Below are 20,409 nucleotides of genomic sequence, written 5' to 3'. Positions count from 1 at the left end.
CTCTTGTGGAACAAGCAGGAACTATCTGACAGGACGAGACGACGACGCGGCGGGGGAATCAAACGTAACCAACCTTGTCAGGTGACATCCTCCTCCTCCCCACCGCGACAGGGACGAACGCGTCGCGCAGCGCAGGACTCAATTATTTCATCAACGAAACACAAACCAACGGGTCTGTTTGTCATGGATGTATATATTCCAGTAGTCGAGAGATTCGACGTAGAAAAAAAGAAACGAGACGCAAAAGCGCAGCAGAAACGCTGATCTGAACCAACTGTCCTTCTAACCCATGAAAAGAACCCCAAATCAAAACCACTCGTTGACAGAGGGAGAGAGAGAGAGAGAGAGAGAGAGAGAGACTGTAGACTAGTGGTTAAGAGCGACAGGGCGTGTGTGTGTGTGCTGACAGAGAGAGGGGAAGAGAAAAGACATGGGGCCAGCAGAGGGAAAAGAGAGAGAGGGGGGGGGGGGGTAAAGGAGGAGAGGGGCTGAAGAGGAAGGAGGGGTGTGGAATGTAAATAGGGGAGAGAGAGAGCATACGAGTGTGTGTGTGCGCACGTTTGTGTGTGTGTGTATGCGGGGTGTGTGTGTGTGTGCGTGCGCGGGGTGTGTGTGCTCACCGTGGGGTGGTCTTGGGAGAAGCTCTTATGGAGAAGCCCTGAGTTGTGATGCCGTCTCCAGCCTCCTGATCTACACGTGCACACACACACACACACACACACACACACACACACACACACACACACACACACGGGACACATCAATAGCACATCTACAGCTGACGGCTGTACAATTCACTTGTTTTGTTTTTTTAAATCTCTTTTACACCCCATCCCTCTTTTCAAACTACACCATGTGCTCTCTCTCTCTCTCTCTCCATCCCTCCCTCTGTCCACGTGGGCCTCTGGCAAGACCATTCTTTTCATTTTTCCTCAGCGAGTAATGAATCACATATGCGGACGCACGCGCACGCGCACGCGCACACACACACACACACACACACACACACACACACACACACACACACACACACACACACACACACACACACACACACACACAGAGAGAGAGAGAGAGGGAGAACTCCCCTCTGCTTAGTCAGTCAATCCAGAACTTTTACCACTCTACTTTCACTCACTACTTCTTTAACCACGCACGCGCACACACATGTTGTGTGTACATGCACGTGCGTCTAAACGGTAAACGCACCAGGTCTCAAACAACTCGGTAGCCCTTATGAAATTTGTTTTTTTTGCCTCTGGTACTTTACACAAATTATCCAAATAAATGAATAAATGTGGCTGTTGCATTAACAGAGACACGTGAAGGTCGTTTCTTTGCAATTTGCAATTCTTAAAGGAGCTATAACATAAAATTCAACTTTTTTCCATTTCTTTTGTGTTTTTGGGGCTCCCATGTGTGTTTTCTATCCCCACAAATAACCAATTTTGAACAATCAGGCTTTCATGTCATATGGGTGTTTTAATGGAAATTGCTCGCAGGAACAGCTCAACTGATTTTGGTCTCATCGTGATGTCATCAATGTCACCCTACTTTGTATAATTCCTCCTTCTTCAGACTTCAGTTCCAAATTTGCATTTCCACTTTGTTTACAATGTCCACCATTGTTGATTTTCCAAGCTGGCATGGAATGGAAACAAGCCTGGTTTTATCTAGCATCAGTATTATAATGACTCAAATATTAAATAATCTGCATATCAGCACCCTCTCCACCTCAGGACATTGTGGAACTGCAGCTAAAACTGCTTTCAAAGTCCAGAAAGAAATGACTATGCCTGGTTATATCAGAGTGGTGATTGAGGCTCAAACCATTAGAAATAACTTTGATGGACATACACAATATGATATTAAATATTAAAAGCAGTTTTAAAATGCATGTTATTTGCGCTTTAAAGGTGCCGTCTGTGGGCAGGAGGAAAGGAAGGCGTCCTCGAAATGTAAAAAATGGACGATCAGAAACGGAACTATTCTGGGCGGAGGAGGATGACACTTTTAACCCATTTTGCCAAATATTTGAAAAATAGCAGATCTACAAGCTGTGGCGCGCTACGAGCTTGTAGGTCTGCTATTTTTGAAAAGTCGTGAAAATGTGGCGCAAATCATTGAATATATATTTCAGAGCGAACATTGTCAACTAAAATATTTGCTTCTGGGGAGTTCCCTGGAACAACATATTTTGAGAAGGTGGTCCGTGGCCCAATAGAGATAATTTTGGGGGTCTGGGGGACATGAAAAAGGTTGAGCACCACTGACATAGAAACATGGTTTTTTTTTAGGATTTAGAAGCCTTTTTTTAAATCGACGTCAGTCCAAAATGGGTTAAAGTAAGATAATGGAACAACTTGCGCACTTCCAACAACACGGCTAGTATGTATTTATATATCGTCTATGTCCAAAACGACTTACTTTTCAACGAGCAAAAGTAGAACATCTACCACGTGATCAAGTAGGGCGTTCATTTACGAAAGAACAGAATCGCTTCAGAATAGTTTTTTGATCAAAGTTTCTTTATAAATATTTTCAATCACATGTGAGTCAAACATGGCATACCAAAATGTGTATTTTACCCCCCCGCCCCAGAGTTCCCGCTCCGAAAGAGCCACAATCCCGGTATCTCGTACCATTAAGAAAGTAAATAAAAGGCACATACAAATATACATATTCAAAAATAGAAGGAACTGGCCCAGGCCGTAGCGTAACGGTCTGGGCACCGGACTGGTAATCCAGTCGCAGTGTGCCGCGGGTTCGACTCCCGGACCCGACGCGGCCTTTACTGCATGTCATCCCCCCATCTCTCTCCCGTTTCCTGTCAGCCTACTGTCTGTCCCTTCAAAAATCAATAAAAAGGCGTAAGCCGCAAAAAAATATCTTAAAAAAAAATAAAAAAAATAGAAGGAACTAGAACTGCACTCTGTCGAGTGCATACTTGCTTGTTGCACACTAGTAGGCCATAAATGGCCAACTAGTGCGCAAGCAGAGCGCGCAAGTACTTTCGACCACTGTAAACTGTATCTCGTAGTGTAGTGGCGGGTTGGCTGGGACGGTGCATACGAGCCGGGCGAAACTATTACTTGCGCGCTCTGCTTGCGCAAGTAATTAATAAAATATTAGACACAACACACAAAATAATAATAACAAAATTTAAAAATAAAATAAAAACAATTACAGTAGGGTCAGTGTTATGAGTTATTAAGGATTGTTGATGTCAGCCGCATTCATCATCTCAATATATGTTAAAAGATCACACCCGTGTGATGTAAGTGGTGCAACTTCGTGTGGGGGTCCTCACAGGAACGCACCCAGGGTGCTGGCCCGGTTCCCGGCGAGCCGCCCGGCGTTCGAAACGATCGAGAAATGACAGTTACCGTGTGGGGGTCCCCGGAACATCCAGACCCCCAGGAACGCGCCCAGGGGGCCTGGCCAGTTCCGGCGAGCCGCCCCGTGTCCGAAACGATGGAGAAATAACAGAGTTACCATGTGGGGGTCCCTCTACTGTACTGTACAGTAATGATACACCTGAAATCATCATATATACAGTTAATATGTATGTGTGTTAGACTGCACAACAGTGACACTTGGTTTTGAAAACCAACCAAATGTCCGTGCTCGGACACAGCCAGCCACACACAAAGCTACTTAAGGAAGTGGTTGCACCACTTAAAAAGGTTGCCGAATTGTGTAACATTTTAAAGCACCAGCGACCAACCTACCCTCTTGTGGAGCAGCGAATGTTCTCCAATGTCAAATGATGTAGAACATCATTAATCCATGATTTAAAGGTTGGTGGGAATGCCAAAAGAGAAGCAAAGGCTTTCATATTCTAATCTTGTTTTGGCGGTTAAGACGTCTTGGGAAACAACTCCAAACACTGCAATAGTGGCAGGGGGTTCTACGGGCACTTCTAATACATCTGAAAATGTTTTAAATATTGATTGCCAAAAACCAAAAAGCATGTGCAAGAGTAGCTTACAATCATCGCTTCAGAATTTGATAGCCTATGTCCTTCTGTTGTACGACATCTGGCGGAAACGGACTATCTACAAGCTCACAATAGAAGCTAATTCTGAATATCTTCCGTGGACAAATATAGCTTCACTCCGGGAGTCAAAACATACGGTGAGAATCAAAGCAAATCTGGGTCTCCAGGGCTAACAACCTGCATGCTTGTGTGCACATGTGTATGAACATCTTGCAATACTTGTGCACACGCAACTCGTGAGAGCACGCGCGCGCACACGCACACGCACACGCACACACACACACACACACACACACACACACACACACACACACACACACACACACACACACACACACACACACACACACACACACACACAGCCCTGTGGCAAGCTGTCAATCAGGCTGATTAGTGAACTGACCTAAGGTCAGTGTAGGACTGGCTCTCCTTTCTCCCTCTCTCTCTCTCTCTCTCTCTCTCTCTCAACACGTGCATCAGTACAAGGAAAGGAGTCCACAGTCCTCATCAGTGAAGGAAAGGAATCCACAGTCCTCATCAGTGAAGGAAAGGAATCCACAGTCCTCATCAGTGAAGGAAAGGAATCCACAGTCCTCATCAGTGAAGGAAAGGAATCCACAGTCCTCATCAGTGAAGGAAAGGAATCCACAGTCCTCATCAGTGGAGGAAAGGAATCCACAGTCCTCATCAGTGGAGGAAAGGAATCCACAGTCCTCATCAGTGAAGGAAAGGAATCCACAGTCCTCATCAGTGAAGGAAAGGAATCCACAGTCCTCATCAGTGGAGGAAAGGAATCCACAGTCCTCATCAGTGGAGGAAAGGAATCCACAGTCCTCATCAGTGGAGGAAAGGAATCCACAGTCCTCTGCACTCATGAGCACCAAACCCACAGGACGTCCCAAAAAGAGCTTTGGTGTGGGCTAAGATCATTGGTTCTCGGGGGGGATATGGGAAGCGTTGTGGGGTCCGGGGACCCTCGGGGGGGATATGGGAAGCGTTGTGGGGTCCGGGGACCCACGGGGGGGATATGGAATATATATATGAAATAAAAACAAAGTCTTCTGAAAGAATATATGTTAAATTTTCAAAGATTTGTGCCGCATTTTCACGACTTTAAAAAAATAGCAGACCTACAAGCTCGTAGCGCGCCACTCGGTGGCGTGCTATGAGCTTGTAGATCTGCTATTTTTCAATAGATAAAGCATAACATAATGCTAACACCAAAAGGGGTTCCCGCCCCAAATAGCAAAAGTAGCAGATCGACAAGCACAGAAAGCCGGTTTCTGCCCGACGACAATATGGAATGACCGGACGGACATGCCGGTTTTAGGGGAGAACACCCACACACACCCACCACGTTGTGGTGGGTGTTTCCCCATAGACACCACCATGCAGCATCCCTCCCTTTCAGAGAGAGACCCCCTGGGTCCGGGTGACTCATGGCCCATTGGCTTGATGGAGATTTGTATGTTTTTTCATGTCAATCTTTTATATATGTCCATGTGCATGACAGAGAGAGAGAGAGAGAGAGAGAGAGAGAGATGGACACAGAGAGAGAGAGGCAGGGTTTGCAACTGGAGTGTTGTGGGAGGAGCCTCCACATGTCACTGAGTTGTGACCCTTGACCTCTCTGTGGGACCCAGGGGGTGTGACCCGTCCATTACCCCTAACCCCCTCCCTCCCCCCCCCCCCCCCCCCACACACACACACACACACACAGTGCCATACCTGCTGGTGAGGCCTCCGACTGGGCGATGAGTGCTGCCATGGCCGAGTTGGGGTTTAGCCGGTTTCCAAACATGTGGGAGGGGGCCAGGTTGAAGACTGACCCTGAGAGACCACTCACCTACAGAGAGAGAGAGAGAGAGAGAGAGAGAGAGACAGACAGAGACAATATTAACCCATTCTGACCTGAGATCAGATTCTAAAAATGTCTTCTACATCCTGGCAGTTTTCTGAAAAAAGCTACGTTTCTATGTCAGTCGTTCTTTGATTTCTCTAAAATAGCAGACCTACAAGCTCGTAGCGCGCCACTCGGTGGCGCGCTATGAGCTTGTAGTATCTGCTATTTTTCAATAGCTAAAGCATAACGTAATGCACCAAAAATGGGTTAAGAGATGTGTGAAGTCTGACATCTCTAATTGAAGATCCGTGTAGTGAACCAACTGGTGAAGCCAGGTGACACCGTTTTGCTGTTTAAAAAAGAAATTCTATCGTTTCTTTTTTGCTGCCGTTTGCCTTAGCGCTTAGCATACACATAATTCAATTAATTCATGTCACTAAACCTGTTGTCCTCTCAAAGAGAGTGACGTTACAGCTCTCTGACTGAGCTGTGGCACCAACACAGCCATTGTTAGGAAGCAGTTTGGAACCGGCTGGGTACACGATTTTCTTTTTCTTTTTTAGCCTCCTTCACACATGTTTGGGGTTTGGTTACCGTCAATACATGTCAACGCCTATTCGCAGCTTCCATCTTAAAACACTTCTAAAGCCCTGTAGTCTTAAGAGAACTGGTCTTGAGTTACTGTAACCATGACCACTTTTTTTCCATCTTACACTCTTCGACACCCAAATATCTGTGCCTGAAAATAGCTGCTCTAATGTCCCCCGCCAGAAGATGGTTCAAGTGAGTGCTGCAGTGTAAAATGTTTTTTTAATATATACAAAACTCTTCTCTTCCGGGGGCACTAAACATGTTCAGATGGGGGTCCTCGGGCGGCCAAATATATATCAATTTGGGGGCCCCTTAAGTTTGAGAACTAACTGCTGTAGTTTGTTCCTCTTTGTGGTTTCTCTGTGATACTATCTTTACAGAGAAGAAACAACAAAACTACTACAATTACACATGCGCGCGCACACACACACACACACACACACACACACACACACACACACACACACACACACACACACACACACACACACACACACACACACACACACACACACACACACACACACACACACACACACACACACACACACACACACACACACACACACACACACACACACACACACACACACAGCTGAAAGAACCCCTACAGTATCCCCTGACATGATGACAAAGTGCATGTGATGCCTACAGTTTAATCCAATTAGGGCATTTCCCAAATAAGGAGCGTGGACAGACGATGGATGCCGGTGGAGGGGTGGGGTGGGGGGGGGCAGAGGATTGGGAAAAAAACAAAATGGCTGTTCTATTTTATGTAGCCTATACGTGTGATTGTGTCCATGTCTATGTTTTAGGCCAGGGTGTCGAGGACCTCCAAATAGCGATAGGCTGGCTGCAGCCAGAGGCTTAAATGTTAGCCTCTACTTTAACCCAAAAGGCATTGGGATTGTGTGTGTGTGTGTGTGTGCGTTCGCCTTCCCACAGCACACAAGTTATCCTTACTGCCTCGAACCTTGAAACATACATATGGCTCTAGCCTTTGATCAATCTACTTTTGTATTTCTTTTTACTTTTAATGCTCACCCACTGTGTACATTTTGCAAACATATATATATATAATATATATATCACCCATTCTTGAGATAAGGGACAAAACTTTTTTCAAACTAGATTTTTTTTTTTTTTAAGATACATTCAAATCAAATAGATGTATTTGTAGACACAGGTCTCAACTACCAATCTTGAGAAGGAACAGGTTTTTCGCATAACATTTCTTTCTAAAATGGGACATTTATGCACTTAATACCTGATTCTTGTCAACTCCGTCAGACACACTAAAATCCCTTTTAATTGAATTTAATAATTTCAACAATGATATAAAGTCCTCAGTTATCTTATAATGGCTTTCAGTAATCAAGTTAAGTAATACAATTCTTTTAATATTGTTTTGTTCCAATATCACACTATTATGAAATATCCAATTTCTCAAATCCGTCATTTCAACCTTTATTTTCAATATTATAACATGAAAACCATGTAAAAAAACAAAAAAAACATCATTACGTATCATTTCAGTTGGTGTTTCAATACATAAGCACAAAAGATTTAACATCGAATTTTCTATTTCTTTGGAAATTAACAAAAACATCACGGGACGAACGTCTGACGGAGTTGACGAACATCTGACGGAGTTGACAAGTTTAACTGATTTAGGTTCTAGACCACCTAGGATCTTGATTCTGGTGACTAATCCCACATTTTCAAGGATGAGGAATACAGTGGTACTATTTATATTGGCCCTGTGACCATGACAGCCATTTTAAAAATGGCCGCCACCTGCTGTTATTTTACAATAACTCAAGTTCTACACCACCTAGGATCTTGATTATGGTGACTAATCATACATTTTCAAGGATGTGGGATACATTGGTACTATTTAGATTTGTCCTGTGAACATGGTAGACATTTTTCAAAATGGCCGCCAACTTTCTGTTATTTCCCAATAACTCAAGTTCTACACCACCTAGGATCTTGATTCTGGTGACTAATCCTACATTTTCAAGGAGGAGGAATACAGTTGTACTATTTAGATTTATCCTGTGACAATGGCAGCCATTTTCAAAAATGGTGGACCTGCTATTATTTTACCAATTTAGTCAGGGAATATTATCAGAATAATGTTAAATCTGTGAATACATTTCTTACCAAGAATTTTTTCACCAATGTGTTTGTAAAGGTGTCTACTAACATATCCCACATTGGTTTCTATTGAACATTTTTGACAGCTGCTGAAAGTTGGGTACCATACCAAGTGGCTATGGCCAAACTAGGGAGTCTATGGCCAAACTAGGGGTCAAACCCCTTGGGCTAAATTCGGCCATATATCCACTTGCCCAAATGTGCTGACCTCATTTTGTGATGACGGCTATGGCCGTTTTCAGCCCAAGGAGTGTTCTTCGTGCATAGCTAATGTTTGGAATGCATTCAGAATCATGAAAACTCCCTAGTTTGACATGTCACATGCTACTTAAAGCATAATGAACATTTTGCCTTATATAGGTTGTTGATGGTACCCCAACTTTCAGCAGCTGTCAAAAGTTCCCCTAGGGTGGTTGAATATAAAGCAATGTGGGCTATGTTAGTAGACACCCTTCCAAACACATTGGTGAAGCAAATTCTTGATAAGGAATGTATTACCAGATTGTATTAATATCCCCTGACTAACTCATCTTCTAGACCACCTAGACCCGACTTCACCAACAGAGACCCGATTGACACCTAAACAACAAGTTTGGACAGCCCCACCAATTAGTGTTACGGAAAATAGCAAGTGTCTACCCTAGGCCCAGAGGGAGACACAGAACTTAGATGCGGCTCACATGTTGCACGACTCCTCAACAAGCTGCCACCAGAGATGAGAGCTGAATTCTGCCGCACAATGCTCTGCGGCCCAGGAGCAACCAACACCATGTTGGAGTTCTCTGAGTGGTTGAAGCACGAGTCCTAGCCATATAGCCTGTGCAAAGGCAAACACCTTGAAGACCTGCTTGAGGTGAACAGTGAGCAGTGAACAGTGAGCGAAAGACTGAAGACAGAAGATCTGCCTTCAGGACTATCAGGCAGGATGTGCAGACACTGAAGGCATCAGTGTCATTCTGTGTCCCCAGCATGTCAACCAAAGCAATGTTACCAAATCAAAGGAGCCTTCACCTCAAGTCACCTGGGGCTGGGTGAGAAATCGTATCCTGTATCTAGCCTCACAACTAAATACAGACACATGGCCAGACTGCCGTTTGAAAGGGTTAAACCCTTCATCCTGATTGGGGAAGACCACCCCACCTAATCACACTAACCGAACAAGTGAGGTTGGGGCCTCCAGGTGGGCCAGCAGCCATCTGCACAAGACTGGGCTGGACCCTGCAGGAAAGCAATCTCCAGCCAAGACAATGTAAGTTGACTATAACAGAGCCCCAGAACACAGAGGTCATGAGAAGGATGGAGAAACACTGGCAGGAGGCCACCAAGATCAACGCCACACTGCAGTGGCCAGTGAAGTCAAACTGTGCGTCTGTACCTGAAAGGGACAAGTCAAAGGCCAGAAAGCCCACCTCCTTTTAATGTCCTGTCAGTAGCAACTCAACCTGCACCTGAAATAAGCCCTGACCCCTCCCAGAGAAAGTTCATCCTTGAAAATTGTAATGATTAGTCACCAGAATCAAGATCCTTGGTGGTCTAAAACTTGAGTTATTGGTAAAATAACAGCAGGTTGGTGGTCATTTTGAAAAACAATGGCTGCCATGGTCACAGGACAAATCTAAATAGTACCACTGTATTCCTCATCTTTTAAAATGTATTATTAGTCGCCAGAATCAAGATCCTAGGTGGTCTAAAACTTGAGTTATTGTAAAATAACAGCAGGTGGCGGCCATTTTGAAAAACAATGGCTGCCATAGTCACAGGACAAATCTAAATAGTACCAATGTATCCCACATCCTTGAAAATGTATGATTAGTCACCAGAATCAAGATCCTAGATGGTGTAGAACTTGAGTTATTGTAAAATAACAGCAGGTGGCGGCCATTTTGAAATATGGCTGCCATGGTCACAGGGAAAATCTAAATTGTACCACTGTATCCCTCATCCTTGAAAATGTAGTCTTAGTCACCAGAATCAAGATCCTAGGTGGTGTAGAACTTGAGTTATTGTAAAATAACATCAGGTGTCGGCAATTTTGGAAAATGGCTGCCATGGTCACCATGAGACAAATCTGTGATGGCCCTATAGCCAAAAATGTTCCTTAAGGCATGCTCTAACTGTGTGCCAAATTAGAATACGTCCCATTATTCAAAAACTATAATTTTATTGTTTTAGGAACACTTTTGTCAACTCCGTCAGATACATGTCAACTCCGTCAGACACAAAACCTGACGGAGTTGACGTCTGACGGAGTTGACAAAATGTCATTTGTTTTCATCTTAACCCTCTGTAGTACAATGTAGCCATTTTGTTTTTGCTTCATTTGTTAGCTAAACCTAACCCTAAACTTTTATAATAAACATTATTTTGGAATTCTTAACAAAGATCATAATAATGTCCTGACGGAGTTGACATGTAAAAGCTGTGACCACCCTGATATCAACATTGTTTGTTTAAAATATCAAACAATTGAATGCTTGTCAGACCAGGTGCTCCACTGTTGCAACAAATACAAACGGGACTTGGAAAAGGAGTCTTCAGGCTAAATCTGTCGACAATATTTTCTGATTAATTTAAGACTTTTAAAAAACCTGACGGAGTTGACGGGAGACGTGGGACACACATTTGATATGAGATATCTAATGGAAAATATAAATTAAAATTATTGTGTATATTGTTTGCTATGTTGTTGACAATCTACTTTAATTTAGTATGTATATTTATGTGATTGTGACAGTATTAGACACTTTTTTAGCAGTTTGAAATTATGACCACTTGCTGGGGACAGGCTAAATATAGGCGTTTTTGGGTACAGTGCCTGCTTTTAACTAATTCAGATGGCATATGAAAACAATTATAATGAAATTAATGGCATAATAATACACAACTGTATTACATTTCACTTTGCAAGTGCTTTTATTTTTATTAAATCTATTTATTTTTAACAATAATAAGGCTCTTATGTGTGGGACATGTTTTTCCCACTTTTGTCCCTCATCTCAAGAATGAGTGATATATATATATTTTAACTTTTTCACAGGTGCATCCCACACACATTAATAACATGCCACATTTAAAATAATTAATAAACGGAAAATAATTGAACGAAAACAAGTTAAACAACTAAAAACCTAATTCTGAATACATGACCTTTCATTTAACACTCACTAGAGATCATATTTGTCATCACCTTGATGTAAAAATGTTAGCACATAATATGACCCATTTTGATGGTTATATCAGTATATATATGCGGACAGCGCGTACACACGCAAACGCAAACGCACACACACACACACACACACACACACACACACACACACACACACACACACACACACACACACACACACACACACACACACACACACACACACACCACACACACACACACACACACACACACACACACACACACACAAATAATAATCTAAACTAAGGCTATCATACAGGAAATCTGAAAGAAAGACTATCTTGCACACTTTCAATTCATTTTCAAACGGGGAAGATACAATAAAAAGTCAGGAAAACCACAGTTAAACGGAGACATCAGACGAACGGGAAAACCTCAAAACCCACACGTGCATAAGATAAACAAGAGAGAAATAACATCTCTCTCTCTCGATAGGAAGCCTTTTCCATTTCTCTTCTCCAGAGTGACTTGGGGTAGGCTCTCTTTTCAAACAGCCCACCCACCCATCCACCCCTTTCTCCACCTCCCATCTACATTCATTTTTCATTTGCATTCATTTTTCATTCAAAGCCTCTCTCCTCTCTCTCCAACACACCCCTCCCTCTCTCTCTCTCTCTCTCTCTCTCTCTCCAACACACCCCTCTCTCTCTCTCTCTCTCTCTCTCTCCAACACACCCCTCTCTCTCTCTCTCTCTCATGTTGGGCTGGTAGCCAATAACAGTAGGCTGGAAGTCTGCTGAGGGACTTAAAATAGCACATGGTCTCTGTCTCTCCTGCAAGTGCGCACACTCGCGCCACACACACACACACACACACACACACACACACACACACACACGCACGCATGCACGAGAGAGAGAGAGAGAGAGAGAGAGAGCGAAGGCCCCCCCAGATGTCCAGTAAGGTGAATCACCATGAACTCTCAAAACCACACATTTCTTTCTCCAACAATCCCCCCTCCCTCCCCCCCCCCCCCCCCCCCCTCTCTCTCTCTCTATGTATGCAGCAAACAGGCGTAATATCCTGTGGGCCTCATCTATACGATGTGCAGGACAGAGAGAGAGAGAGAGAGAGAGAGAGAGAGAGAGAGAGAGAGAGAGAGAGAGACAGAGTCAGAGAGAGAGAGAGAGAGAGAGAGAGAGAGAGAGAGAGAGAGAAGAGAGAGAGAGAGACAGAGACAGAGACAGAGACAGAGACAGAGACAGAGACAGAGACAGAGTCAGAGACAGAGACAGAGAGAGAGAGAGAGAAGGGGGTTGGGGGCCGTGCTGAACTCAAGCCATCAGGGTAGAGTGAAGCTCCGCCTTCCATCCCTACTGTGGTGCTTGTCAGATGCCATTACATCACATGATAACAGAGAGAGAGAGAGAGAATAATGACAGAGTGGACAGGGATGGTGTGTGTGTGTGTGTGTGTGTGTGTGTGTGTGTGTGTGTGTGTGTGTGTGTGTGTGTGTGTGTGTGTGTGTGCGTGCGTGCACAGGGTGGGAAAAAGTACTCAAATGTTTTACTTAAGTAAAAGTATACTGCAATGTAGATGTACTCTGTTAAAAGTGGAAGTCCCGTATTGAAAAGTGCCAAAGCATCAAAACATACATAAAGTACTAAAAGTAAAAATACATCTTTTGAAAACAGCCAATCTACAAGCTCACAATGTTTCGTAATAATAATCAAAATCTACAAAGTAAACAGTTTTCAAATAATTCTAGTGGAGTAAAAGTACAATATTTGCCACAGAGAGTAGAAGCAATAGTACTGAAAACTGGAAATACTCCAGTAAAGCAAAAGTACCTCAAAATTGTACAGTACTTGAGTAAATGTACATAGTTACTTCACACCACTGATGGTGTGTGTGTGTGTGTGTGTGTGTGTGTGTGTGTGTGTGTGTGTGTGTGTGTGTGTGTGTGTGTGTGTGTGCCGTGTGTGTGTGCACGTGCGTGCTTGCAGGGGGATATAGTTGAGAAATGGCCGGGATTGGAAGATGATTACAGGAGGCGTTTTCTCACGGAGGAAAACTAAATAAAAAAGAAGCTATGACTAAAACTATAATAAATAAAAATGTAGAGAATTTCGTCAAGAAATTAAAACTAGAAAAATAATTTGGTTGCGCTCCGGTCTGAAAATGGCAAAAAAATGCATTTTTAAAATAAACTGTAGATTTAGTCGACTAAAATCGTATGATATTTAGTCGACTGTAATTAGTAGACTAACACTGAAACATTTCAGATGACTAAAATGTAGCTAAAACTAAATCAAAATGTCATGTCAAAGTCAACACTGCTTTGAACTTAGCAGCAACGCAGGGATACAAAAAAATGTTTCATCCAGAAATGGAGAGAACAAAACTGTTAACCTTTCCTTTAGATTTCTGGCTACAACATTTTCATGATTATTTCACAATTAACATAATTCCAATATAATTACTCCATTCGTATCCTGCTAGACCCAAGTAAAACATGATCAAACTCTATTTAAAGTTTTGTACTTTTAACAACTTAACCGTCTTCCTGCCATTGCCGAAGCCCTTCGGCAATCAAAGCCTCAATTTGATAATACACCTTGCTGCCATTGCCGTAGCCCTTCGGCAATTATACTTTTATAGTGCATATGATCGATCGAGCCATAATGCTACTCACGTTAGCCGGTTAGCTAGCAGTGTTGTTAGCACTGCATTGGATCGTTCAGATTAGATCGCGGTCGCCATAAGAATCCATTCTATCCGTTTCTTTCAATCGCCTGTATCTCCTATTCCTTGTCCCAGATGGCATTTTTGGTCAAAACAGCGTTTCTTTGACGGCACAGAGCCGACGTTGTGGAGTGCTATATGTACCGGCATTGATTCGATTATGTAAACAAAGGTTGTCTTGGCAACGTAAAGCTGGCAGGGATAAGCTCACTTCCGGTTGAGGCAAAATGTGGCTTTTCAAAATAAGAGCTCAAATTAAAAAAATGCTGGCATGAATTAGGTCCTAATTTCTCAATAAATGGCAGCAGTAAAAGGGTTAAGCCATATATAATTGTTAAGACAAATAGTGAAATTAACCAATCTACAATTTAATTAAGTATTTTTCACGTATTTGCGCGCACACGCGCACACACACACACACACACACACACACACACACACACACACACACACACACAAAGAGAGAGAGAGAGAGAGAGAGAGGCGTAAGTCATGTGGTTTAATTTGGCAGGATGCAAACTATAGGCAAATGATGTGCGTGTGCACGTCGCGTGTGCATGTCGCGTGTGTGTGTGCATGTACTTACGTGTGTAGACGCAGCGCTGTTCAGAGGGGCGGCCGCTGTGAAAGGAGAGGGAGGGGCCAGCGAGGGCGTGGCCTGCTGTAACATCTCGGAGCAGACCGGTCCGCTCCCCAAAGACGGGCCGTCAACGCCAGCGAACACACCTGTGGGAGGAACAGGTATATGTATGACCCATTCTGACCTGAGATCAGATTAAAAAAAATGTCTTCTACATCCTGACAGTTTTCTGAAAAATCCATGTTTCTATGTCAGTCGTTCAAATAGCAGACCTACAAGCCCGCTATGAGCTTGTAGATCTGCTATTTTTCAATAGCTAAAGCATAGCATAATGCTAACACCAAAAGGGGTTCCCGCCCAAAATGGGATAATGTATAAAAATCTGTGACGCGGCCTGGGCCGTGGCTCAGTGGTCCAGGCACCTTGGCTGGTAATCCAGTCACAGTGTGCCGCGGGTTCGACTCCCGATCCCGACGGCCTTTACTGCATGTCTTCCCCACCCCCCCCCCCCCCCCATCTCTCTCCCCATTTCCTGTCAGCCTACTGTCTGTCCCTCCATAAAAAATATAAAATAGAGGGGAAAGCCACAAAATAAAAATAATAATAACAAAAATAAAATAATCTGTGACACATTGTGGTATCGATGCTTGTAGATCGGTCATTTTCAAATGGCTGAAATGTATATACCGGTAGTGCTGAAGTGGTTAATGTATGTTTTGTAATAATAATCAAAGTAACTACCGGTAGTAACAACAAGATAATAATAATAATATTAATAATCAAAGTGACTACCGGTAATAACAACAAGACCACAGTGACCGCCGTTGTGTCCTCACAGCGACGGCGGGATTTAAGTCCAAACTAATTGCTGGGTGTGACTGCACACCTGTTGGTTTATGGGGTGGGTGTGACTGCACACCTGTTGGTTTATGGGGCGGGTGTGACTGCACACCTGTTGGTTTATGGGGTGGGTGTGACTGCACACCTGTTGGTTTATGGGGTGGGTGTGACTGCACACCTGTTGGTTTATGGGGTGGGTGTGACTGCACACCTGTTGGTTTATGGGGTGGGTGTGACTGCACACCTGTTGGTTTATGGGGTGAGTGTGACTGCACACCTGTTGGTTTATGGGGTGGGTGTGACTGCACACCTGTTGGTTTATGGGGTGGGTGTGACTGCACACCTGTTGGTTTATGGGGTGGGTGTGACTGCACACCTGTTGGTTTATGGGGTGGGTGTGACTGCACACCTGTTGGTTTATGGGGTGAGTGTGACTGCACACCTGTTGGTTTATGGGGTGGGTGTGACTGCACACCTGTTGGTTTATGGGGTGAGTGTGACTGCACACCTGTTGGTTTATGGGGTGGGTGTGACTGCACACCTGTTGGTTTATGGGGTGGGTGTGACTGCACACCTGTTGGTTTATGGGGTGGGTGTGACTGCACACCTGTTGGTTTATGGGGTGGGTGTGACTGCACACCTGTTGGTTTATGGGTGGGTGTGACTGCACACCTGTTGGTTTATGGGGTGGGTGTGACTGCACACCTGTTGGTTTATGGGGTGGGTGTGACTGCACACCTGTTGGTTTATGGGGTGGGTGTGACTGCACACCTGTTGGTTTATGGGGTGGGTGTGACTGCACACCTGTTGCTTTATGGGGTGGGTGTGACTGCACACCTGTTGGTTTATGGGGTGGGTGTGACTGCACACCTGTTGGTTTATGGGGTGGGTGTGACTGCACACCTGTTGGTTTATGGGGTGGGTGTGACTGCACACCTGTTGGTTTATGGGGTGGGTGTGACTGCACACCTGTTGGTGCGTGGATCTAATCCGGGGGTCGTGAGGATACCGCAAGTTGATTTCAATGATAATATAACATTAACACATTTTGGACTGAGGTCGATTAAAAAAAGGCTTCTAAATCCTAACATTTTTCTGAAAATTATTTTTTTCTATGTCAGTGGTGCTCAACCTTTTTCATGTCAAGGACCCCCAGAATTATCTCTATTGGGCCACGGACCCCCCCCCCCCCCATCTCAAAATATGTAGTTCCAGGGACCCCCCAGAAGCTAATATTTTAGTCAAAAATGTTCGCTCTGAAATATATATTCAATGATTTGCTATTGATATATTGATTTAGCTATTGAAAAATAGCAGACCTACAAGCTCATAGCTATGTCATACCCATTGTGATATCAGAACAGAGCCAGCTCCATATATGGAGATCAGAGGCTTTTTGTGCTGGTTCTGGACAACTAGGCTATCCGACGGACTCGACGGCGGGCCCTGCACTCCCTGTGGGGGTGTGGAACGAGTGTGTCAAATTCTGTTTTCCAGCACAGGACGTGTGTCACTTCGTGAAGCATAAACGAGGCTTTAGGATTTAAAAGGCGCTTTTAGAATCATCCTCAGGTCTGTAAGGGTTAATGTAAACTCTGGTGGGGTAAAGTAGACCCTTCAAGCAGTTACCATTACTTTCAGAGTGTGCCGCCTGAGCTGTGTGTATGCAAGGTCACTTCAGTGAGATTGCGACTGTACTGTATATATTGTCAGGGCAGAGAGGGACACGTCAGAATTCTCCAGGATAGGCCAGCTCTCTGTCCTGTGCTTCGCGGGGCCCCCAAATCTGTGGACTGATAATGATCGAATCCGAATTCGTGACGTAACAGGTCGTATTTGCTTTCATATATGTCTTTGCTGTTCACATGTATATATCACATGACCATTCAATTTGGGATAATTGTGGGCAATCAATAAATGCCAGATCTTGTGAATCCATAATTTTAAGTGTACAGCCTGTTTATTGGACTATTAGATAACCCTCTCAACAGGATGGCGCATCAGCGTGGTGACCCCGACGTGATTGAAAGCGGTTATCTTGTCCAGCAGGTTGGGTCATTTTGACCAGTATTGTAGTCTAGACATGGCCCCATAGCTGGCTAGAAAGGGCCTTTAAAAAATGCATTTGGATGCAGATTTCTACCAGCTTGGGGCTGTGTGTAGGTCGGCTTATTAGTTTTATCTAAATGGGGAATCAATTTTAAGTGATAATGTTTGGATGTGATACCATTGTGAACACGCTATGCTCTGTTTGTTGCCAACTGTGTTGTGTTTGCATAAGTGAAATATCCTATACCCGCTGGTATAGCTCTGTTGATTTTGATGTTTTGCTGAAAAAATAATGGCGAAATGGAGGCTGCTTAGAGCTCGCTGTAAAAGTTGTTAATAATCATCATAGGCCTACGTGTGTGCGTGCGCGCACGGCGGAGCGGCTGCGTATGTATGTGTGTGTGTGTGGGGGGGGGAGCGATGGAAGCCTGTGTGCGTGCAGCGGGTGTGTGTAAGAGTGTGTGCGTGCGTGTGACTCGGTGCGTGCAATGTGTGTGTATGGGCAGTGGGGATGACGGTGCATGTGTGTGCTAGTGCAGTGTGTGTGCGTGGGTGCGTACCGTGCGTATGTGTGTGTGCGTGCGGGCAGTGTGTGTGTGTGCATGCGTATTTGGATGTGTGTGTGTGCTAGTGCAGTGTCGTGTCCCACACACCCTGCCATAGCGAGGCGCTTTTCTTATCAGTGTGTGTGTGTGTGTGTGTGCGTCGGTGCCGGAATGAGATGGGAACTGTGTTTGTTGTGTCTTCGCCTGGCGCCGGTTTCAAAAATATTGATAAATTGAAAAGTACACCAAGTCCTGCCACTCAGAGGAGGGATTTGCGACATTGAGTGGGTCAAAAAAAAATGCCAACCTGGGACATGCACAGTGGTGGAATAGGTGCTCAGTTATTTTGCTTAAGTGGAGGTACCAATACTGCAATTTAGAACTACTCCTTCACAAGTAAAAGTACGGAATTGAAAAAGTACTTGAGTAAAAGTGCAAAAGTATCGGCATCAAAGTTGTACTTAGGTACAGTACTTAAGTAGAGGTACTTGGTTACTTTCCACCACTGGACATGCACAAGTTGTCCCGTTATGTCAAATCATAAAATACAACCTCCCCAGTTTTTGGGGGACACAAATTACCCAGAGAGAGAGCAAATGGAGTCAGATAAGAAGTCAGTGAGGTGGGTAATGTTGTGTAAACGAAGGTTGTGTGAATACCCTCCCTAAAAACCCGGCTGGGAAAGAATTGTAGATTTCACCATTTAACACATTGACAGCTCCAGACGAGACCGTTTTCAAAGGGGAGCAAACATTTTTCCTTGGGAAACTGTAAGCGCCATGGTTACAAAAATATAATAGGAGTGTCATAATAATTATGAAAATTAATTGGAAAATAAGTACACAAGTTGGCCACATGGTGGCACTATAAAAGCCCATAATTTTGGTTGGATTTGATTTAATATTTATTGGTTTTATTTTGACTGACAAACATAGACCATGTTCCTCTTCTGACGACCAGTAGACAGATATGATGACCGGCTATTCCCTCTGCATTGGACAGTAGGAAACTGATAGTTACCTGACATGGACTGATTGCTCGCTTATCTTGACGTGTAGACCGGTGACATTTGACTTAATTGACTTTTATTTTTACTTTTAATAAAAAGGTTCATAACATTGGAGAGGAGAAGAATAATAATTCCGAAAAGTTAATTGAAAAATTGCACAAGGTGGCCACACGGTGGCCTGGTAACAGCCTATTTCATGTGTTTGTTTAATAATTATTGAACCGGGAGGCATAAATCATAATTTCCTTTTCTCAAGTGTTCCCTGGGCGCTTCCCCAGATAAGCCACGCCCACATGCATATTATATACTTTTTGCTGCTTGGAATTTTCTTTAAAAAAGACGCCTTGGTGCACTGTTGTGCGCTTCTAAAAAGGGGTTATAGGTGATTTAATAAATATATAAATATAAAAAAACCAATCAATCAATCAAGTGGTGCTGTGAAAATAATAATAATATCCACAATATTTTCAGTTTCTCACCTGGCCAGTGGGAAACTAGATAGAAAATAATAGTCATGATAATAGAATAAATAATAATAATATTATTAATAATTGCCGACCACCTATATAAGGGGTCTGGTGAATAGAGTTACTAGGTGGAGTTCACTGGGGAAACTGTGGTTCAAGGATGTAAACTTAGGGCTCCATGGTTGAACCTCAAGGTCCTGAGTGTCTAATGAAGGGAGATATCCGGATAAATGTATATTATGTAAAAAGTTATCTGTTTCTTAGACACAGAGGAGCCATTAGGCTATGTCCTGATCAGACAGAGAAGGGGTGAATTCAATAGGTCCTGATCAGACATTATTGTTAATTCCGAGATGCCAGGGAAGGCAAAAGCCAGGGGGCTAAGAGATCTGTTGCTTTATAAGCACAGAGATGGTGAATTCAATATGTCCTAATCAGACATTATTGTAG

General features: G+C 43.7%; 1 protein-coding gene across 1 annotated transcript in view; it reads right to left on the bottom strand.

Moving 5' to 3' along the window:
- mllt10 (MLLT10 histone lysine methyltransferase DOT1L cofactor) overlaps nucleotides 1-20,409 on the bottom strand; it is a gene marked incomplete at its 3' end in the record, with an annotated part of 87,239 nt that overhangs the window by 8,253 nt on the left and 58,577 nt on the right. Inside the window, 3 exon segments of the mRNA XM_083777662.1 lie at nucleotides 621-690; nucleotides 5,729-5,846; nucleotides 15,056-15,195. Of these exon segments, the coding sequence (XP_083633788.1) occupies nucleotides 621-690; nucleotides 5,729-5,846; nucleotides 15,056-15,195 (328 nt within the window).

Source organism: Protomyctophum parallelum (assembly GCF_964188405.1).
Source record: "Protomyctophum parallelum genome assembly, chromosome: 12".
Lineage (NCBI taxonomy): Eukaryota > Metazoa > Chordata > Actinopteri > Myctophiformes > Myctophidae > Protomyctophum > Protomyctophum parallelum.
This window is presented reverse-complemented; position numbering and strand designations above follow the sequence as displayed.